The following is a 16005-nucleotide window of genomic DNA, read 5'->3' on the forward strand; positions in this document are numbered from 1 at the left end:
TCCATTCGCTGAAGAACAGAAGAGTGCATGTAGCCGTGTGAACGGATTTGTAAACAGTTTCACAATCCGTTCGCACAATTTACAAATCCGTTCGCAAGGATTGTGAATCCGAGGGCACGGTTTAGAAATCCAGTCGCACAGTTTACAAATCCGTTTGCACGGATTTAGGCTACACATCAAGTTTTTTTCTACCATGTGACCCCAGAGGGGCTCCGTAAACAAGACTACCAAGTGATGAGATTAATAAATTGGGCATAGAGAAAAACAAACATATTGATAATTTAACAAGCTCAGACCATCAAAAATCTTAGGCTGGTTTATTCAAATGTGTATCTGACATTATAATTGTCTGTAGGGTTGTCAGTGCAGCTGTCTCCATCCATACATGTTCAAACTTGGCTTTTGGGGCAGTGCATATGGTATTAATATGACACTTTTACACTTACCAAGTAAATGTCAAAGACTTTGCAGTTGTACAGAAACTGCATTTTTCAGCAGCCAAGTGAGCTGAAAGACCGTGTCTCGTGGGAGGAGTAGTTGTCACCGCCCGTCGTCTGTAAGACATCGTTGAGGGCTGCAGCACCCTTGGAGCGGAGGAAGAAGAGAAGCGAAGTTAGTAGCTTGCTAACCTAGCTGTGAACGGCTGCTGCAGCTAAAGATAGCTTAGCTGGCCAGCAAACCACCTAGCGTCGATAGCTGTAGAATTTATTAGAGTTGCACAGCTCAGTCGGATCAGATGGTAAGCGCGCTGTGTTGCATCGCTAAGTGGCGAGTTCACAATAACTAACTTAACGTATAATTTGCTCGCTAGCATGTAGCTAAGCTAACTTGCTAGCTATCTGGCTACATTCGCTACTAGGCTAAGTTACTGCATCTAGCTCGTATATGAAACATCAAAACAACTGCTCGTGCCGTGAGGCTTTTAGAGAATTTGGTCATCCGTAGTGATTAAATAGTGTGTAATCGTTGTTGACCTACTTGTAAAGTTAGTTGTCAGCCGATATATTAGATGCACAAACAGAAAATAGCAAACCTGTTTACCTTGGGCTGACTTGCTCTTAGTAGGCTTGCTAAAGTTAGCATAGAGAGCTAAAGGTAGCTGCTTGGTAGTTTGTTTATCAGTTATCAAAACAGCAGTTTGTTTTACTGTCATCACTTCTAACATGACAGACTGTCGCTTTGTGTGTTTCCCCAGGTTTATGATACCGTCCAAACATGGGTGACATGAAAACCCCAGATTTTGATGATCTTCTGGCTGCCTTTGACATCCCAGATGCCACGGGGTTGGATGCCAAAGAGCCCATCCAGGAGAGTCATGAGGAGACAGAGAGTCAGCTGAAACACACAGGGATATGTCTGGATGACAGCTTATTGGTTAACCAAGCTGGCACTGCAGCAGATGTTCCTGTCGTAAGTGTTATTGTGAAAAACACAAGTCGTCAGGAGTCTTTGGAGGGTTTTGGTGATAGGCTTCACTCAGGACCAACATTGCAAAATGGATTCAGGGGACCGGGGTCCTCCCTTGACTCTGATGAGTCAACTAACTCTGGCTTCTCCAAAGCATTTGTGTCTGCATTAAATGGGGATAGCCCAAGAGAACTTCTTGGGAAGGCACCCATTCAGCACAAACCTGAAGGAACGCCAATATTTTCCCAGACTTTTTCTCAATTTAGTCCCATCTCTAGTCCAGAATCTGAAGACACTCAAAGTAGTAGAGATGATATCCGTCCAAAACAAGAGAGACCCTGTTTCCCTGAAGCGTCAGTGTTGGTGGAACCTTCCATGTCAGACAATCCAAAAAAACTAGACCACAGCATGTTTGATGCTTGCCCAAAGGACTCTGATATTCCCGAGAACACTCAGAGGAGCGGAGCAGAATCCATCGAAACAGAAACTACGAGGACTGAGGAGCTGTCTGAAATCTATGCCAGTGACCAAACGGATAAAGCAGATACATTATGCAGTACACTGGCCCCTACAAGCGGTAACCAAAACTTTATTGAGGGCAACTGCAATACAGCAACCAAGCTGGATGTTCCCACCTCTCTTCCACATGTCAAATCTCAAACATCTAAATTATCTTCTTGCCTTGAAGCACTGGTAGCTCTGAATGCTAGGACAGATCCCAGTGAGCCAACTAATCCTAGAGAATCATCTGCAGTTCAGAATGACTGTATGAAGGCTAGTCCCAAGGTGCCTATATCGCCGCGAAGCCCCAGGAGTCCTCTTGAAGCTGTGAAACGGCTAATGAAGCCCTCTGACAGCCCCGTAAGCATCTGCAGTGATAGTAGTGGCAAAGTATCCCCTGCAATGGCATCTGGTTCGCCCCCAGCCATACCAAGGGTCAGAATTAAGACCATCAAAACCATGTCCGGGCAGATCAAGCGCACGGTCACCAGTGTGTTGCCCAATTCAGAAACAGATGAAGTTCAATCTGCCTATGAATCCTCTCCGTCGCAGAGTATGATTAGTGAAGATTCTTATTGCAATATGTCTCCTCATCAGTCTCAAAATGTGGTTGCTGATAGCACTGTTGGAATGCATACTAAAGGTCCTCCAGTTAGTACATCTTCATCAAAGATTTTACACAACAAAGCAGAAGGACACTCCAGGAAGTTGGGCATAATGCAATCCCCAACAATTTTCCATAATACTAGTGGTCCTGTTAGAAGATCTGTTGCACATCAAGGGCAGAAACCAAAGAGGATAACATCATCCCAAACAGGCCATGCAACTAGTACAAATTTCCTTCCCAAAGCAATGCACTTAGCTAATCTGAACCTGGTCCCTCACAGTGTTGCTGCCTCAGTCACTGCACGGTCCACCTCCCATCAACAGAGCCAGCACACGCTCTCCTCTACGGTGTACAGCACTGTCCCATTGGTGCATCAGGTTAAGACAGCCAGCCCTTACCCACGCACCTCCATCCCCAACACAGCAGCAGGAACGTTAAACAGACTCTTGAACAACGGCAACCCTGTGCCTACATATGTGCCCAACCTGAATCCACCTGCAGAGAGCAACATCAGCCTTCCGCCACATGGATACTGCTGCCTCGAGTGCGGGGACTCCTTTGGGGTGGAGAGGAGCCTCATGTATCATTATGGCAGAAGGAGCGTTCACATTGAAGTAGCATGTACCCACTGTGCAAAGACAATGGTGTTCTTCAACAAGTGTGCCCTGTTGGCACACGCACGGGAGCACAAGAACAGCGGAATGGTGATGCAGTGCACGCAGCTGTATATGAAGCCCATAGCAGAGGAACAAATGTTCGTACCCTCTAGTGCTGAATCTGTGAATGCGGACTCCTATGCCTCACCGTCGCCCCCACCTAAAAACCAACCAGTCATGCCCTTGTATCCAGACAATGTCATTCGCCACCGACTGCGTTGCCTGGAGTGTAACAAGCAATTATCTGACTACAGAGCACTTGCAGGCCATTACCAGAGGCTCCAAGAAGACATGGAAGGACTAGTGAGTAGATATTTCATAGGAATATTGAAAGCTCTGTGACCAATGTTTCATGTTATGCATTTTCCATGTTTCAGTTATATCTTTTTTTATATTTTCCCTCATGTTCTTTCATAATATATAGATATGTAAGGTGTGCTCAATGTTGTTACCCAACAAGTGTAGCTTCAGAGCTCACCAACGCATTCATGCACACAAGTCCCCTTACTGCTGCCCCGAGTGTGGTGCGCTGAGTCGCTCTGCGGACATACAGAAGCATGTGAAGGAAAACTGCCTGCATTACGCACGCAAGGCCTGGCACAAGTAAGTAAGCCAAACATTCAAAACAGGCCTTATTAAAAAAGCCTCAGAGTGACGTAATGTGAAATACAAGAAAGTGGCATTCTGTTCCCTTGTCTTCCAGGTGTCTTCACTGTGATATGGTTTTCAAGACACTGCAAGGTCAAAAGAATCACATTGAAGAGAAACACTGTGAGGTCTTCTATAAATGCTCCATCTGTCCAGTTGCCTTCAAGTCCTCTGACAGCTGTGAAATTCATTTGAAAAATAAACACAACGCTACCAAAATATCCCCTCAGTAAGTTAACATCTCTTGACTCGGTTGTTTAAAGTTTTATATTTCCTTTTATAATGCATTCTGCATGTTCTGATTCACTTGTTTTTTTTAACTGTTTTTCCTTCCTTTCTGTTGCAGGTTAATCTTTAAGTGTTCATGTGAGACGGTGTTCAAGAAAAAGCAGTTACTGTTTCAGCACTTCCAACAGAATGCCAACAAGCTTGTTACTTGTGTATTCAAGTGTCCAGAATGCACCTCGGTTTTTCCCCAAAAGCAGCTGTTAATGCAGCACTTCAAGGTTGGCCTTGCTTGTATTTTTTATGAAAACATCATGTGTGTGTGATTGAATATAAATGCAGACATCAGTTTAAAGTGAACCCACTGTGAGTGATTCATGCATTATTATACATTTGTGGGTTTCTTTTATTGTGTATAATCATTAAACTTAAAGTGCAATGTTTTGTTTTCTCATGATTTTGCTATATTTTCTCTGTTTTGTAGAGTGTGCATGGTGGAATACTGAGAGCAGAGGCAGGAAAAAACGGTAAACAAGCGGACAGGACTGCTTGGTACCAGGATGCTCCTTCAGCAGTGCAACAGCTGAAGGGTCACAGCCCTGTCAAACACACAGATATTCCCAGAAAGAAGGCAGAGCAGGACAGCAAGCCTCGTGTGAAGCCCACCGGCTGGACGTGCGGAGAGTGTCTGCAGTGGTTCCCTGACCGAGATGCCTATGTTGCTCACATGAAGACCAACCATGGGAGGGTGAGCGATCATGAATTCCACATGCTGGAATGTGTTCTAAATCTGTCTTCATTTCAGTTAATTGTGTTAAACCAAAGACCTTTATTATATACTCAAATAAATACCAGTCCTTTTTTGAGTTATAACCTTGGCTCACTAATAATCAAATATGCCAGCAATAAATTAGGGTGGCTCTTTCTGCTGCTGTTCTGGCAATTTAGCACACTGTCTTTTAACTTGTCTGTCTATGTCTTTGCTAACTGTTTGTATGTCCTACTAATCAAGGTCTGTGTTGTTTGTAAATGTTGTCCTGACTTGTTTGCTCTCAGTGAGCATGCCTATATACTTATGTGTTTTAATATCTGCTTAAGTGTTGCCCTGTCACCAATACTCTACTGCATGTTGTCATGTGTATCTGCCTCAATGTTGTCCTCTGGTTCTGTTTTTAATATTTGCTTTTATTTCTAGGTAGCTATTAATAACATCTGGCCAAGGACTACAGATGAAAACTAGCTTTCTTTGCTAACTCTGACACATTTCTAATGTTTATTCATGTGCATTGTGTCTGTAAAATAAATTAATAGAATAATTAAGTAGCCTACTTGTCATGTAGATGACATGACTTGACATGACAAGTGACAAGTAAGATATTTGTTAGAAGTAACCATTCCATTCTCATTCTACATCCATTTGTCAGTCTTGTCATCAGTCTTTTCAAAAGAATTTTGTTTTTTTTATCAACAGTCACTGAAGAGGTATCCATGTCGGCAGTGTGAGCGGTCTTTCAACTCTACAACCAGTTTAAGAAGACATATTCGCAATGACCATGATGCAAAAAAGAAAATTTACACTTGCTGGTAAGATTTTTTATAATATTTTTAAATGAATTAATCGCTATGTTGTGGTTATTTTTTATTAAATCCTCTGGACTGTCAATCATACAAAATCTAATTCTGTGTTTGCATGTTGTATGTTTTTCATTCTTAAGGTATTGCATGGATACCAAGACAGTATTTGCGACAAGTGTGATGTTGAAGACTCACATCAGTCTTATGCATGGAATCAAAAATCCTGATCTAAGCCTAATGCCAAAAACAGCTATACAGGAATCCAACAAGGCCTTGGGAGAGGTAATTTTTTGTTTGATTTTATTTCATAACACAGAAAGAACAAAATAATTACAGCAGTCACAAATATACATCTTATGGATCTGTTAATCATATTAAGATGTGTGGCTTGTGTGATTTGCAGGGGCTTATTTCAAAAAGACCTGCCATGGGCAGACAGGAGGCGGCGCAGGGTCGTGCTGGTAGTCAAGACGTTCCCTCAGCCAAGCGTCTGAAAGCTCAGTTTCGTTGTTCAAAGTGTGGCTTCATCACGGAGGACAGTGCACAGTTCCAGCAGCATATACCTCAGCATAAATCTGATGGAAACACTCCTCAGTGCCTTCACTGTGGTCTGTGTTTCACATCTCTGCTGTCTCTCAACAGACACCTTTTCATTGTACACAAAGTCAAAGATCCTGAGGAGGAAACAGGGCCGATGGAGGAGCCAGAGGTCAGGGAGAAGAGGCAAGATAATCCACCTGTTAGATCAGCAGAGGCTGATGAGGTAAATGACTTGGTACCGGTGCAAAATGAAACAGACCCCTCACAGGCAGAAGAGCCAGCGAGTCGGCACTGTGACAAGACCTCGGACTGTAACTTAAAACTGAGCGCTCACTCTCAGACACAAGCAGTCTCTCTCCAGTAGTGAGAGAGCCACGTTTTGAACCTTGTTAAAGCTGCTTTAGTATCCTCAATTTTTTGTATGTGAAAGATATAAGGGATGCTTGATGTTCTGCATGGAGGTGGTACATTGTTTTGGGGCCTTTGTTTTTTTTTCATTTCTCAAGTAATTCACAGAGTCACAGTGCAGTAAATTCAAACAGATTCTTACATTTATTGAAAGACAGTATTTTCATAATGGAGAGGACAAAAATGAATTCATAACTTGGCATTCTGTATTCATTTTTCAGTTATTTTCATTTAACTTTGCATGTTGGTATTATATTACGTACATATGTTCAGACTTTCAAACATAACCACACTCGAGGCTGAAAAATGTTTTGTTAGTTGGTGTTTTCAAATGGTTCCAACCATCCTAACAAGAGACTCAGGAATGCCTGTTCGTTTTTAGGCCTGGTATTGATTAATGTAATAGAAAGGGGGTGTATTTTGCCTTTGTTATCGACAGCCATCTGAATTGTTTAAATTTAGTTTGAAGTATTATTTAGTGCTGCACAGAACATTATTACCTGAATAAGATTCAGGTTGGTGGATGCAGTACTGATGAAAGACAGCAGTGTTGCAATTCATATGCATTTCAAAATAAGTTAGAAATATTTAGACTTATAGACACCATTTATTACAAAATATGGTATAGTTCAGTATCCATTTAAAGACATACTTTTGCATTCATATAAAACAGTTAATCACAAAAAGCAATCTTCTGCAAGATCAAATACAGGTGTGGAGTTGCCTTGCTAAGCATAGCCTAATAAAATTAGGCTATAGAACAAGACTTGCTTTTGACTATTTAAAAATCAGAGTTTTTTAAGCATTCTAAAATGCTTTTCTATCTTGTGTTTATTGTAAATGTGTTCCAGTTCTGGTTGCATGTTGTTCTAGAGCTGGTGTACTTTTTTCATTATTTTGTTTGTTTTGTTTTTTTAATGAGTGTTCAGTGGAAGCATGGAGAGCATGAAGAGGTATTGGATGTGTGGTGCAGCAGTATTGAAAATACCTCAAATTGCCAGAAGTGTATTATTCAGGCAAGTGAAAGGACGATATTAAGATCTGGGTACATTGTTGTGGAGAATCCAGAGCAGACGTGAGGTGTGCAAGTGAAGGTTGAGAGCATGTTGGAGTTCATGTTTTAGAAATCAGGGCCTGTAAGCACAAAGTCTTTTAAAGAATGGGAGTAATGGTAATCACTGGTCAGGTCACAGGATCCTGATAAATCCATGATGCATTTAGAGGGAGGAAAGGTCTCAGATCAGCACTTATGTGACTTGGTGTATACAGGCCCTGATTTGTAAAGCAGCACATATTGTTTTGTATTGACTACGTGACAGTTACTACCTCCATGGTAAATGGCAGTGATTGTTAAACATTGAAAGGCTTTGAGGAGATGCAGATAATCTCAGTGCAATGTAAAAACGAGTTTATAAAATGTGTATTATCCCACATTATTAAATTTTATAAATTATTTGGGGAATGATGTTGACAGTATATGGTCATATTGACTTAACTGGCAAGTGAACTTTCTGTGTAAGTGCTATATGAGCTGTTTATTTCTCTGTAATCTTAAGCATCAGTCCTTAAATCAACGCATTGCAGCTGTTAAACTGCAGAGGCTAAAATGACATGTACCTTTCACAACTTGTTCTTTTGTAATGCTTGTTGAAAGATATTTGTATTTTTGATACTGTGTACAATAAGGACCTGTATAGGAAGGTAATCTGTGTACATACAGTAGCCAATGAACCATTGACTCGCAGCATTTCTTAAGCCATCACATCTATTCAGCATGCAGTGGCCCTTGTGCCTTGCTGTTATGTTTACTTAAAATACTTACAAATAAATTGGTGCATTTAATTATGTCTGCCTTGTCTATTGGTGTCAAGCATTAGAGAGAGGCTTTAATATTGGGGAACTACTGGATTGCTGAAACAAATTAGGTTTTGTTCTCTCGAAGCACAGAAGGGATTTGGAGGTGATTATCAGTGGTTTTGCATTCACAATGGTCATAGCAGGGTAGAATGGTACACTGTAATGTGCATTATGTATCCAATAAGGGACCAACCACCGTGGGATGACTTCATCCAATTAGAATATTAAGCCCATCCTATCTCAGTATAACTGCCAGTCTCCAAAGTAACAGAGAACAGCAAAGAGATTTTAAACCTGAAGGGACTGTCACCGGCATCAAATAGCTTAGGATACATTAGGGATGAGAGGCACATTGGCGAGGATTTGCAGAACAGGGTTTCTGTCTTCTTTCATTTTAATCTCATACATTGCTATGACATCTTCAATGACTCTTGACTTAACTGAGCTAAGAAATAAAGTTTCAAAGCTCAAGGTGAATCCGAGAGGGAATCTATGGGCAACAGGTAAGGGTAATTATATCCCTTTTGGCAGATTTTTTCATCTTATTTTTTTTTTTATTCTACTTGTTTACATTGTGATTTCATGTGTTTTGTTCAATAAGGTCATTTCATGGGCAAGAAAAGTGTTGTGGATAGCTCCTTTTTGGAGTCTGCCTTTGGAAATCTGAACGCCCCCGCTCAAGACAAAGCTGTCGTCCCACTGCACAAAGCAGAAAACCTGAAGGAGCTGATCACTGAGATGATAAAAACTGCTCTACAAGCTCAGCAGAAACAGGGTTTGGACATGTTAGTATGATTATTGTTGTTGTTATAGGGATGAATTTGTTGTACATATTGGAGCACATCAACTGTATTATTCATTATGTCTTTCTTTTCCTATAGACGAGGGGATCCTGCTTGAAGACCATTTTAACCAGCCACTGTTGCACTGTTATTGTAGCAATATGAAATCCCACAAAAGAATTTTGAGATCCTTTTTTGTGAAAAATATTGGCTAAATATATTTTTCCTTTCCTTGTTTCACCTTTCCTCTTTTGGTTTGAAAGTGGCATGTTAGTTATTATTTATCAGTGGCACTGTATATGACAATGTGATGTCAATATGCAGTAGTCACTGCTTCCATGTCCAGTTTGACCCTAATATGTATGTAGTGCTACCTTCAAGGTACAAGGTAGTACCTTGTAATAAAGTAGTAGTGAAAGCTAAACTAGTGTCTGCACTTTTTGCTGATTTTCACCTTTTTGTTATGTTATTACAGCTTCACTATTTAATTAGGCTATAACAGTAGCTATTGAATCTTACAGAATTGCAATATTTGATAAGTTGGTTAATATGACCAACCAATGTAAAGTAAATGTTTGGTTTCCATTAATTAAATTGCACTCGTATAATATTTAAAAGATTGACTGAATAAACCAAATTCCATCACGTCAGAAAAAAACAGGTTGGTTTTGGTTTTGACGTTTGTAGCGTCCCCTATTGATAGTCTTAAAAAAATAACCCTGTTTTTTTTTAACTACACTACACTAACACTTCCGGGTTAAAATAGCAACATGCCCAGCCAGCAGACTAGTCTGTTTGACAACACCTCATAGCTATGCCTCTTATAGTGATGTGTGGTTACCCGTGTAGTGGCAAAACACAAAGGGCTGAAGAGTTAAAGAAGTATTTTGAACAAGAAACAGACCGAAAGGTGCATGTTGTAGGAGATGGAGCCTTGGGCATTGAGAGGAACACAGTTTACGCAGGCAAGTTATGCTAACATTAGCCTCTGTTTCACAGAGTGTTCCGCCAAACGTCATTTAAAAATCTGGCAATTCTGATTTAAATTAGGATTTTTTAATGGGTGGACTGGAAAGAGTTAATTATATGGCTTTATGCGAATGCCTGGGGTCTTCTGGTCAATTCGGTTACATATTATCCACCAAGCAGCTCTTAATTTCAATAAGATCTCAACTTTTAGAATTGTGCGTTTGCCGAAAAGCAAGTCAGCTTTAAATTGCCTGAGTTTTGAATGGAGTTTGGCGTGAGGTTCTCTCCATACGAGAGAATGTCACGTATCGGGGCTGTAGTTTACCTTTTCACCTTTTTACTCACCACTACATCACTGTTTTAGTTAGGCTGTGTCTGCAACATCACGTAAGTCACAAAATCATCAAACAGTGGCGCGTGTCAGTGATGTCATCGTCAAGCAGCTGTTCAAGATACTTTAAGCTGTTGTAAATTTGGGACCCAAAGTTGGTTCACAAGATCATTTTATAGTGTGCTATGAAGCATATCCCCCTGTACACACACACACACACACACACACACACACACACACACACACACACACACACACACACACACACACACACAGTCCCACCTGCCTACATTGTAAATGGGCTGAATAAAACAAGCTAGTGGTTAAGTGGTCAAAAATAGCTCCACTCTGTTAGATTAGTTTGCAGAATATCCATCATTCTGGGTTACAAGAGAAACTGTATAAACTGTGGGTCTCCAGAAAAAAAGCTTGGAGAATTTAAAACAAACTGCTGCTGCAACTCATCTATGTTGGATGTGTTGCAGATTCCCAAAAGGAAAAAAACGCAAGAGCAGCTCTGAAAGCTGCAGTAGAGAGGTGGGTTTTTCAGATCTGATTCAGAGTTATATCTTGCTCTGATGTAATGTTGTCACAGTACTTTTAATGCTTTTGTTGTTTAGGAAAGTCAACAAGGATGACATTGTAATCTTGGATTCACTAAATTACATCAAAGGTAAATCTTCCTGACAATAATTACAATTACTGAACATAAAGCTGTCTGTAGTAAGACTTTGGAATTTGTTTGCACCTTGATCTTTGAAGTTGATACACCTTACAGGCTACAGATATGAACTCTACTGCCTCATCAAACACACACAGACACCTCACTGCCTGGTGAGTACACAAGAGAAACTACGACTGGACATTTTTATACATCTGAAAAAGAAAAGTTTCCCCAAACATGAGTCACACAAGTCGAGCTAAACAATTATATGGCATCTTTTTTAATGAAGGTATACTGTTTGACCTCGGCTGAAGTGAGCTCAACATGGAATACCAGCAGAGATGCCACGGAGCAGTACACCCAGGAGATGTAAGTAAGACTTAAGGAGTACTCAGTCTGTGGTAACATTGTCTTTGCTTGTCCTTTCTGTAGAGTTTTAATATGCTTTATGCATGTCGTTGTCAAAACTGAACATCATGCAACTCATTTGTCTTGCAATTTGCCTGGCATCTGGTTCTTCTTTTGTAGCTTAGATGCATTAGTGCTGAGATTCGAAGCTCCAGACTCCAGAAACCGATGGGACAGTCCTCTATTCACCATTCTGACAGACGACACACTTCCATTCGAAGCCATCTCTGATGCTATTTTCAAAAGAAAAGCCCCCCCACCCAACCAGTCAACACAGAGTGTAAGGGTGTTTACATGCATAGGGTATAGGTGCAGTATTCAGTAGAAGTGAATGTGTACTTTGATTGCCTATTTTATTGTCATACTGTCTTGTTGGCTAGCAAGTGGTTTCAGTGGTATTCTCATTTTTCCCTGCAGCAACCATTGTCCTCTTCAAACTTCCTGCATGAGCTGGACAAGATCACACAAGATGTGTTGATGGTATGTCTTTATCTTTCCTATATTTTGTTTTGTTTTACTTGTCAGGAGATTATTGCTATCAGTAATTTGGTTGGCAACCCACAGGTGTATTTTCCTGGTGTATCAATGGCATGCTCTGCTGGTGCCAATCTACCTTCTTATTCGATTTACATATTTAATGCATTTGATGAATAAAGGTAATGGAGATTCTCAATGATTGTTTTTCAGGCGATTCTTAACGCACAGAAGACAAGTGTTCCTGGGGATCTCATTTCAGTTCCGGGAACTACAGAAAAGATATCCTTTTTACCTCTGCCAACAGAGTTGGACTGGGGTTATGTTTTTGCCCCATTCCATCTGTCTGTCTGTCTCTCTGTTTGTCTGTCTGTCTCTTTGTCTGTCTGTTAGCAGGATAACTCAAAAAGTTATGAAACGGATTTGCATGAAACTGTGAAAGGTTTGGTCATGGGGCAATTAAGAACTGATTAACTTTTCACACCGATTGGCCAATGGGGGCGTGGCGGTGGGTGTGGCTTCTCATAAAAAGGCACATAACTTCTGAATGGATTCATGCAACTCCATGAAACTTTGTGGAAATGTTGTTCACGGGGCAAAGAATTATTGATTGGGATGGCACGGTGGCTCAGTGGTTAGCACTGTTGCCTCACAGCAAGAAGGTCCTGGGTTTGAACCACGGTCCATCCCAGGTACTTTCTGTGTGGAGTTTGCATGTTCTCCCCGTGTGTGTGTGGGTTTCCGTCGGTTGCTCCAGTTTCCTCCCACCATCAAAGACATGTATGTTAGGGTTAATACTCCCGTCAGTGCCCCTGACCAAGGCAGTGGCAAAAGAACTGGAGTTGGTCCCCGAGCGCTGTACTGTGGCTGCCCACTGCTCCTAGTATGTGTATGGGATGGGTCAAATGCAGAGGACAAATTTCCCCCACGGGGGAAAATACAACAAATTAATGTTTTTGCTCTGAATTGCCAAAGGGGGGCGTGGCTTCTCATAAAAAGGCATGTAACTTCTGAACGGATTCACGTAACACCATCAAACTTTGTGTGCAAAACAGCAGACGGAAGAAGAGGCAAACCCTCCATTATTGGCCCAATCAAATAATATGCGGGCACTGGAGAGCTCATTTCCAGATTAGACATAACCGCCCTGACAATTTTTTCCAAAACTTGGTCAAGTGGTAGAGGGCTGGCCCTAATGGTCCCTGGACAAATATAGAGCTGATTGGCCATGTGGTGTTAAGATAATTGGCTAAAATTAAAAAGTAAAAGTGTGTAGAATTTGACCAGACACATCTCATGTCCCATTTCAGGTCCAGTCATGAAAATGTGAAGCAAGTTGGTAATGTGGCATGGAAGAATTAACTTTGGTGAAAATCCGACATGTGGAACTGGTATATCTTGACAATTGCATAGCGTTGCCGGAGGTATGCACTCTACTGAGTGGCATCTAGTTTACATAATGTAAATGTACATATTTTTATTTAAAGCTTTGCTTTCAAATAAATTGACACATTAAAGGATAAGGCTAGTGTTTTTTAATGCATTGCTTACCGTCAACAAATCCTATGAAAATGTTTTGCCAACAAGTCTCGTCCATGTAGCCGGTGCCCAATGAAGCCATGTCCCAGCAGCTATAGAACTCCATTGTATTAAAAAATGATTAAAAACACGTCACAGAGCCATGCCGTTGCTCTGGGCAGCATATTTCATCATCACGATGCACCGGGCCAGCCGACTGTTTCCTCAAACAATTTAATAAGCCGGCTGTAAACACTTTGCGATCTCAGGAAAGTAGTTCCTTAGCACCAAAAATAGTCCCTGGCGTAATGAAGAATTTGTACCCATTTTAATTTGATTTGGTAATAACTACAACAGTCTGACTTTTCATGGTAACAGTTAGCGATTTTTAAAATTTAAAAAACGGTACGTGGGAAGTCAGAAAGTAACAGGAGTAGAGCAAACGCATTGTTGATTTTCTTATTTTCATAGGATTTGTTGACGGTAAGCAATGCATTAAAAAACACCAGCCTTATTACCTCCGCCAAGGAGGTTATGTTTTCGGTGCCGTTTGTTTGTTTGTTTGTTTGTTTGTTTGTTTGTCAGCAGGATTACGGAAAAACTACTGGGCCGATTTTCATGAAACTTCGTGGAAGGGTGTAGCATGGGCAAAGGAAGAACCCATTACATTTTGGAGCGGATCGGATCCGACTCACAAAATTTGCATATCATAGCAGACTGGTATTGGCCTTGGCGGAGGTCTGCGCTCTCCGAGTGCCCTTCTAGTCCTTTAATATGAAATAGATTGTTTGCAACCCTGTGTGATCTTATGCACACAAACCAGGCATCGGGGATCATTCACAGCTGTTGGCTTTCTAAAATATATATTTTCCACTGTAGTATATGTGGTGCTTTATTTTTCCTCTCCAGCCTAAGGCAACTCATATCCTCACACCAGTGGGAGGCAAAGTCATCCTGTATCAAATGACCAGACGTCTTAGAAGGGGAAGTAGATGAGTGCATGTGCATCAAAGAACATAATTTCTAATTAAATTCCGTTGAAGGCACAGCAACCCGAAAGGTCTTGCCTGTAAGAACGTACTGTGGGATGTGTAGGACTGGGACAGAATCCAAATGATGCAGATTGGTGGACTTTACTGCGTCAGACTTTCTCAGAAGCAAACACTTTGATATTCCCCTTTGGATCACCTTCAACATGTTGCAAACTAACTTGGGAGTAAACTAGGTTCTGCAGTGTTAAATATTGACGGCATAATTTGAAATCACCTCAGTAATATTCAGTTCTCTGCTGTCTCAGTATCGTCCTCCTCAAACTCGAAGATTGATATATGATACTGTGATCTTTAGATATTTTTGGTCATATTTTCAAAGTTAGTATTGGTGTTTCTTCATTTCACTTCTGTCTTGGTGATGATCGCAGTCTTAATCCATGCTTCAGACAAATTTCCAATTTGTATGTCAGGACAGAGTAATAAATTTGTATTCCTTAACCTGATGTTAAACATAGAACTCACCAGGAGCTTCAACATGCCAGAGCTACGGAAACTCCGGCGGCAATTCATCAGCTACACCAAGATGCACCCAACAGAGAACATAGGTCACATTTCAAACATGTTTGTGCAGTATTTAAACAAGAGTCTTCACTGAGGGGCGACCTGGTGGCTCAGCTGGTAAAACGCGCACCATCCACCATCCTGACCACAGCGGCACGGGTTGAATCTGGCCCTTACCCTTTGCTGCATCTCATCCCCCCTCTCTCTGCCCTCACTCTGTCTCTCTCTACTAATAAAGGCAAAAATATTTTTTTTTAAAAAGAGTCTTAACTGAAATTGTGACCTTTTTGTTTTATATTTTATGGGACAAATAAATGTATTTAAATATTTGTTGCACATTTGTGTTTTATTTTCCATTTTAGGTTGGCCCCATACTAAGATTTATTCAATCGTATCATGTATTCAGTTGCATTAGATAGCAGGTATAGAGTGGAAAAGGCTGAACATCTATTAGCTGAAATTTAACAAACTGCTAGTGCCACCTGTGACCTGAAGAATTTCAGAGTTGAAGTCTATACCTAAAATCACCTGACAGAAAAATCCTGCACAAGAGGTGGAATTTCTAGACATAGCAAACACAACATTGCTTATTACGTACATACTTATTCTGTCTACTGGACAACTTTCTATGTTTTTGGTGGCTAACATAATTCCTTTTCTCCACATGCATGTAGATGATTGTTATCTTTGGTTTTGCTCCAGTCTTCACTTTTGTGTTGCTGTCATATACTGTGTATATATATACTTCTTCTTTTTTTTTTATGAATTCCACTCTCAAGTCAGTTTTGAATAGCTTGTCAAGGAGTCAAAACTGGATAGTGTCGATCAAGTACAGGTTAACTTCAGTTCCCTGCATGTTGTCCTTGACCTCTGCATGACTTG

General features: G+C 40.8%; 2 protein-coding genes across 2 annotated transcripts; both read left to right on the plus strand.

Moving 5' to 3' along the window:
- Positions 1-600: 600 nt before the first annotated feature.
- Positions 601-8396, plus strand: znf592 (zinc finger protein 592). Its single transcript, XM_071532154.1, has 9 exons — positions 601-739; positions 1196-3474; positions 3596-3774; positions 3875-4048; positions 4166-4325; positions 4529-4792; positions 5516-5628; positions 5760-5901; positions 6023-8396. The coding sequence occupies exons 2-9, from the start codon at positions 1216-1218 to the stop codon at positions 6521-6523; spliced, it is 3792 nt and encodes a 1263-aa protein (XP_071388255.1). The 5' UTR covers positions 601-739; positions 1196-1215; the 3' UTR covers positions 6524-8396.
- Positions 8397-9983: 1587 nt separating this feature from the next.
- kti12 (KTI12 chromatin associated homolog) lies at positions 9984-15452 on the plus strand. Its single transcript, XM_071532202.1, has 9 exons — positions 9984-10171; positions 10992-11043; positions 11127-11179; positions 11285-11340; positions 11460-11539; positions 11699-11858; positions 11996-12058; positions 12266-12334; positions 15074-15452. Exons 1-9 carry the CDS (start codon positions 10021-10023, stop codon positions 15215-15217), a joined length of 828 nt encoding a protein of 275 aa, XP_071388303.1. The 5' UTR covers positions 9984-10020; the 3' UTR covers positions 15218-15452.
- The last annotated feature ends 553 nt before the right edge of the window (positions 15453-16005 follow it).

Source organism: Centroberyx affinis, unplaced genomic scaffold (genome assembly GCF_046629955.1).
Source record: "Centroberyx affinis isolate AG114_WGS23_722 - 3 ecotype Tasmania unplaced genomic scaffold, CSIRO-AGI_Caff_v1 ptg002167l_1, whole genome shotgun sequence".
Classification (NCBI taxonomy): Eukaryota; Metazoa; Chordata; class Actinopteri; order Beryciformes; family Berycidae; genus Centroberyx; species Centroberyx affinis.